Source organism: Silurus aristotelis, assembly GCF_946808225.1.
Source record: "Silurus aristotelis genome assembly, chromosome: 22".
Classification (NCBI taxonomy): domain Eukaryota; kingdom Metazoa; phylum Chordata; class Actinopteri; order Siluriformes; family Siluridae; genus Silurus; species Silurus aristotelis.
Window position 1 is genome coordinate 18,674,193 of NC_139595.1, and position 7,211 is coordinate 18,681,403.

Here is a 7,211-nt window from a genome sequence, read left to right on the forward strand (position 1 = left end):
AGATTCCAACGAGAGAGTCAACACACAAATCCCGAACATGATTGAAAAGTGTTAGGGATTGCAGATTCCATTTATTCAGATAATATTGTGGTGGTGTTTTTTTTTCAGGATTGACACCTCTGATAGGTCACACGACATGTTGTGGAACTCCATCTCAAAAATGAAAACAACTGGATTTAAAGATTAATGCATTCTCGAGTGTTTAAGGGCTTTAGAGAACAATATCCACTGGGAACCAGGGCATGTTTGATTGAACAACATTCCTTTTCCTTGAGGAAACCTCTGTTAGCATGGAATGTTTTTTCAGAACAAAAACGTATGTTCATTAGATTTCATATTAGATGTTAATGGCAGTGTAACGGCACACAAAATTCACGGTTCAGTAAAATTACGGTACAGTCATGGAAAATAAATGCAAAACATAAAATTGCTTGTCGTTTTTTTTTTTTTTATTTACGTCTGTTTTTAACAGTTTACATTTTTTAAAACGATTAAAATAAAAGGACTGCTTGCTATAAATAGAACATTAAAATAGCTAAAGATTAAATCAAATTAATGCAATTTTAACATATTGATTAAATTGAAAAAAATTATTAAACAGGCACGAATTAAATTGATTGAATAACCTTTTGGGTGATACAGATGTGTATACAGATGTGTATATAAGTGTGTGAGTGTCTGTGTTTTACATTTAATATCGAATTTTCTAAAGATATGTGCTACTTAACTGTTCTAATTATTCCAGCACACTTTAACAAATGTCTTGACCTGAAAAAGACACTTTTTTATTATTTATTTCATTTATTTATTCATGAATTTATTCATTCCTTTATTCATTCACTCGCTCGATATGCGGAATTATATGCGGATTTTCCTTTGAAGAGAAATTCTTTTAGCTGTACATAAAAGACAAAAGAATCCGTTGGCGGTGACAGGAAGTGGCAGCGAATCCGTGTACCGTTACACCCCTACATCAACATCGTCCCCAGGTTTTATCCTTATCTCAGGTTTCTGACTGTGTGAATTTTCTGTGTCCATGTGTCATCCACATACTTAAGTTTCCTTCCACTCCTCAAAAACATGCTGGATTGTTGTGTTAACACGTGTTTACGTGTGTCCTCTAATCAGGTTCTGGATTTAACATGGCTTATTTATTTCTCCAATAGAGACAGGGTATTAGTTTGTAAATGTAGACGTGGTTGTTAAATTTATCATCATAACCACGAGCATTGCAACGTAAACCAACTAATAACTAATAAAATAAAGATTTTGTCCCTGTAACGTTCGTGTTGAACTACACAGTGTTAAAAGAATGCCATTGCATCCTAAACGACGTCGGTGAATGTGGTTTGAGGCAAATCCGAATTGCGTCTATTACCATCTTCAGTCCAGACAGACAGCAAACGGGCCTCATGGATTAATTGCATTAGTGGTAATAGGGGAAGTTGTGTAGGTTGTGTTATTTTCCACAGAACTGCTTACTCTAGTCTTAGTGCGTGACTTATGCTTCTGACTCCATATCAAATTAATAAATAAAACAAACATTTCCCGGAAGATCTCTCTTTATTTGGTTGAATATAAACCCATTTAACACATATATGAATAAAAATATACTTCATTCCTGATATTCCTTTTTTTTTTTTTTTTTTGCTTCAGTCCTGATTGCAAATCAAACACTGGTCAAAAAAAGTCTACAATACATTAATAGTCATCGTAATCACGGCTGATGAAATCAACAGCTCTTTTCTTTTTTATTAAACACAGGCTAAGTATAGTGTGTGTGTGTGTGTGTGTGTGTAGTACTGCGGTCTCTTGCTGTTGGACATGCCAGAACATCTTATTTGTGGTTGAGCAGCCGGCGGGAGTGTGCGTGTACGGCCTCCACAAACGCGCCCACACTCTCAGGGTCCATGTCAGGGTACAAACCATGGCCAAGGTTTGCGATGTAGCCCCTAGTGCCGAACGCCTCCACCATTGATTTCACGATCTCAGAAATGCACTCCTGAATAAAACACATACACAAATAGATTTCGATTTGTGTAGACTATGTTTATACTATACACACTATATACACACACGTGTTGTTCTGATAAGGTAATAATTCTTTGCTTATGGCAAATAAACCGTTATCAGCCAAGACACGTTTGGTGCCAATGGTTATCTTTGTAGCACCTGACCTACGATTTACCAATAAAGCAAAAGGTGGAATAGAAGCTTCTAATCCCCAGTTTAGGATCGTACAAGTTGCATCATTAAAAAAAAAATAAACGAATGTCTGTGACAGTAAAGCACTTGCAATTCTAACTCAAATATTGCCACGTACACCTTCACAGCAACATTGAACTGAATCCCATGATCTTTTCAGCCATAATTTCATATGTAATACTTTCTTCTGTCTCATCAGAAAGCATCTCTGTCTTATGAGAGTTGAAATTGTTACCTTGGTAGCATACAGTGCACAGGGGTCCATGTTCCCTTGCAGACTGACTTTTCCTCCAGTCCTATTCCTGTGAAACACACACACACACACACACACACACACACACACACACACACACACACACACGCGCAAGTGTAAATCCCCAGCACAGTATCCAAGGTAAACATAAATAAATAACCCGGGATGTGCCGTAATGCAAGGACGACTCACCGTGCCGCACGGGGGTCAATGGTCCAATCCAAACCCACCACCTCATAGTGGGACTGGGAAAGGTCCTCCAGAGCGTAATGGCCGTCCTTCGCAAACACAACCTGATCCACATGAAAACAGGGCACTGTCAGTAGAATAAAACCTAACATTTACCCAATACTGACACCTAGAGACGAGGATTAGCAAGTGCAGCACGTTTCTGAAAAAACCCAAAAATTTCTTTTTTTCTTTTTTTAAAATATATAAATGGAGCGATACGACCAGTCACACCTTCTTGATTTCAGCAGTTATACATGACTACAAAATAATGAAATGCTCTGGTGGAATCATGGATCTTTTTCTTTACAAATGGGAAAGTGCATTATGGGTATTCTGTCTTTTAAACCCTATGAAATGAAAAATGTAATAAAATGAGTGCACCAAATAATCACCTCCAAAATATTATAAAAAAAAAAAGAATACCCTTATGTAGTGTACGGTCTGAGAAATGACAGGTGTATTTTCAAGCACAATCGAAGCATCTGATTCTATTTAATTGTATGTATATTGTGCTTCATCATGACCAGAGAAATATGGATAAAGAATAAATCACAAATGAGGAGAAAAGAAAACGCCACGAGGTGACCTGACAAAAACTCGGAGAGGACGCAGACTTGATCAGGAACTCCTCCAGTGTTCAGTTCGGATAAAACTAAAAGACTTTTAGGATACGAGGGAATATCCGCTCAATCTGAAAACTCAAGACACTTCACCTACCATAGGAATGTTATCCAGTCCCTCCTCCTTCAGCCCGTCCTTTACTCTGCATGCGATGTCCTTTAGGTACGGCAGCGCGAACTCTTTAAACTCCACCGGGCCCAGACAGCCGGCGTGGGATTCGAACACCTGCAGGGCCTGAAGAACACGAATTCTCATCATCATCATCATCTTTATCCTCATATTGCCACATTGGTGCAAGGCCAAAAAAAACAGAAGATCCATAGGTAAAAATTCACCCATATAGACCAAGGGTCAAAACTATTGGGACACCAGACTTTTCCAGTCATATGTGGTTCTTCCCCAAACTGTTACCACAAACCTGGTGGCTACACCACTGTACAGGACGTCTTTGGATGCTGGTTTATTACTTTTTTCCTTCATTTGAACTACAAGACCCAAACCTGTTCCAGCATGATGATTCCCCCTGTGCACAAAGCCAGCTCCATGAAGATCTGCTTTACATGGTTTGGAGTGGAAGATCTCCTGCTATGAAACTCCAACCACATATAACCAAAAATGGTACGATCCTCGTTTCATAGCACCTCTGTGAAAATGTGACCGTGAGATTGGTAGTGAAATCAGGCTCCTCGGGGTCACGGTCACCGTTACTCCACGTGTTAAAGGGAAAAACAATAGAATCTAGAGCAAATAGCGTAGAAAAGCGAACTCTCACCTGAGCGCCGGCTTTGACCTGGCCGACCAGATACTCCACGATAATGTCAGTAAGACGTTTGAGGAGCACGTGACTGGCCTCGGGGTGTCTGTATAACCAGCGCTTTGCCTTTGAGTGGGTGGTGGAGCCTCCGCCTTCGATCATGTAAGACATCAGAGTCCACTACGCATTGGGGGAAAAATGTGGAGTCTTCAGAAATGAATGTCTTCCAGTTAATATAAAAATAGTTCAATAACCGATTATAGATCACACACACACACACACACACACACACAGACTGTATATACATATACGATGTCTTTAAAAAAAACTATCATCACACTGGAATTGATCGAATCCTCGTCCACTCACTGGCGCTCCGCTGAATCCGATAAGAGGAACTTTGCCTTCCAGTTTGTGCCGCGTCAGTGTGATGGCCCTGAACACGTAGCCCAGCTCAGACGCCACGTCTACTTTGGTCCGAAGTCTCTGCAGATCACCCGGCTCTTTCAGGGGCTCTGGGAAAGTCGGCCCTTTTCCAGCGAGCATCTGGACGTCCATCCCCAGAGCCTACAGACATTTATGTTGCATTATTATTGCAGCGTTCGTTCCAACTGCGTTGAAACGTCTGTTTCTGATTGTTTTAATAGGCTCATATAGTAAGCAACGTCTCACCTGTGGCACCACCAGGATGTCCGAGAAGATAATTGCAGCGTCGAACGGAAACCGTCTCAGCGGCTGAAGAAAGAATTACGTTTAATATTTGATCTTCATGACTCTGAGATCTTCGTGTTTTAAGTGCGGTAAAGTCACTGACCTGCAGTGTGAGCTCACAGCAGTCCTCTGGGGAACGGCACGTCTGGAAAAAGTCCTTCCCTGCTCTGAATTCTCTGAACTCTGACAAGGAAAATCATATATTTATATAGCAGTTATGTCTATACATCTGTTCAGCATACACACACCCACACCCACACCCACATCACTGTTGTACTGAGAATAAAAACACCAACATTCAAATAATATCAGTTCCATGGTCTTTGGTTTACAGGGGTGCCAATACTTTGTAAAATACTTTGTCCAGCAGTCAGTAATTAACCATGTATCATTATATCATTATATAATAATTAAACGATAATAATTTAAGTGACCAAATGGGGATTTCAGTAGAGTCACGTTCAAAAGTTTTGGGACACCCCAGAACATAATTAACACAGACGGTGTTGATATGCTGATATTCACCCACACCTCACACACACACACACACACACACACACACACACACACACACGCACCTGGCAGGTATCTGCCGGCTTGTCTCATGCACCACACAGGAACATGCTCGACCTCTTCACCTCGAGCTGCTCGCAGAAATGTGTCATTTTTTAGTTCAGGGAAGTCTTTGGGGCTGCAAAGGAAAAAAACAGTGCAATTAGAAAAGCGCATCACTCGAACCATCAACTCCAACAATGGAGAGAGAAAGAGAGAGAGAGAAAGAGGGAGAAAGAGAGAGAGAGAGAGAGGGAGGGAGAGAAAGAGTGAGAGAGGGAGAAAGAGAGAGAGAGACAAAGATAGAGAATGAGGGAGAGAGGGAGAAAAAGAGAGAAAGAGGGAGAGATGGAGAAAGAGGGAGGGAGAGGGAGGGAGAGAGAGAGAGAGAGAGAGAGAGAGAGAGAGAGAGAGAGAGAGTTATCATCTCCCAGTGCTGCTGCCTCTCCCTATTCTTCTGCTAATCAGGATCTACACCCTTCACAAGGGAAAGGAGGAGACACAAGATAAGAGCTTCTCACACCTCAGAAATAACTGTCATGAATTCACACTGCATGAAGGATCAGGTGTCATGGATGACGGATCTCTTTATTCTTACTAACAGAACACTAATCAATAATCATAATAAAAAAATATTCAGACATGGATATCAACATTTTCTTCAAATTTTGATCAGATGTGATGTGTAAGAAACAATGCTTTTTAATGTTATGTTCGAAAATATAATAGGATAAAAACTAATTTTAATACCTGATTCTTATTTCTGTAAAAAGCCCAGACTTCTTGTTTTGAGGGTTTCCCCAATTATAATAATCATAAAATCACAAAGGAAGGAATTCTTTCTACTCTTTACTATTAATAAAACGACAAGAATAATAAGACTGTTAGAAGAGTGATAATGAGATTAATAATTATTCATTTATTAAATACATAAATAAATAATAACAATAATAATAAAGCGGTCACGTGACTGATCACTTAGAATTATAATCTCTAAACAGGTGGATTTGCCTTCATTTCCATCACATTGACCCACAGAAATAAACTCATGCTGAAGAAACTTACAGGATGTGATCGTTTTTCTCCATCGTGGGAATCCAGACGAAAGATCTACTTCTCCCCTGCGTCTTCACACAAACTCTGTCCCACAAAAACAGGGCTGTGTCCTTAATTTATATCCCTACTCCCTACATAGGCACTACCTGGGGTATGGATTAAAGGTTATAACACCCTACACAGTGCACTACATGCCCAATGAGAAGCGCTTTTCCTATTTAACCGAAATTACGCCTCCAAGCCCATGGGCGCGGCCATGTTGAAAACGGTCACATGACCAAGAGTGGGCGGAGTCAGACCTCACCGAGAGAACAGGTCAAGATTAGATTTGATTATTTATAGTTCAGGTTTTTGAATAAATATCAAATGTTATAATACAAATTACATTATTAATCATTAATATCGAAAACATTATTACATTACAAATATTAACGTATATATTTGTACAATAATTCTAAATAACATTATTTGTTTATTTGTATCTTGCAGTTATTTAATTAATAAAGTAATTATAAATTCCTACTTTTAATAGTCAGCTATTGATTTATTTCATTTTATAAATCATTTTATTTCTTTTTGTTTTATTTGTATGTCTAGTATATATGTATCTAGCTATAAATATGAACAGATAAATATGTATATATAACTGCTGTGCTAATCATTAAACTTAATACTTTAGAAAATTCTATAAAGAATACTTTTTTTTCTTTAAGTTTATTTGTTTAACACGTTCCATACACAAAATGCTAAAAACAGTTCACGTGAAATCAAATTAGATCACATAAAATATTTAAAAAATGATATATTTAGTGTTTGCTTGCAATATTC

The 7,211-nt window shown here is 38.8% G+C and overlaps 1 protein-coding gene across 1 annotated transcript; it reads right to left on the minus strand.

The window, feature by feature from the left end:
• Nucleotides 1-1,544: 1,544 nt before the first annotated feature.
• urod (uroporphyrinogen decarboxylase) lies at nt 1,545-6,657 on the minus strand. The gene is made up of 10 exons (XM_083526011.1): nt 6,393-6,657; nt 5,354-5,466; nt 4,879-4,958; nt 4,737-4,799; nt 4,434-4,631; nt 4,083-4,244; nt 3,407-3,544; nt 2,651-2,751; nt 2,441-2,507; nt 1,545-2,002 (listed from the first exon to the last, which is right to left on the minus strand). Exons 1-10 carry the CDS (start codon nt 6,413-6,415, stop codon nt 1,838-1,840), a joined length of 1,110 nt encoding a protein of 369 aa, XP_083382137.1. The 5' UTR covers nt 6,416-6,657; the 3' UTR covers nt 1,545-1,837.
• Nucleotides 6,658-7,211: the final 554 nt, after the last annotated feature.

Excerpts from the sequence above, each read along its gene's own strand:
- urod (XM_083526011.1), bottom strand. The coding sequence starts at position 6,415 with ATGGAGAAAAACGATCACATCCT. Across the intron at positions 4,959-5,353 it reads AGCCGGCAGATACCTGCCAG|AGTTCAGAGAATTCAGAGCA; the intron begins GTGCGTGTGTGT and ends TTTCCTTGTCAG. Across the intron at positions 2,752-3,406 it reads GACTGGATAACATTCCTATG|GTTGTGTTTGCGAAGGACGG; the intron begins GTAGGTGAAGTG and ends CATGTGGATCAG.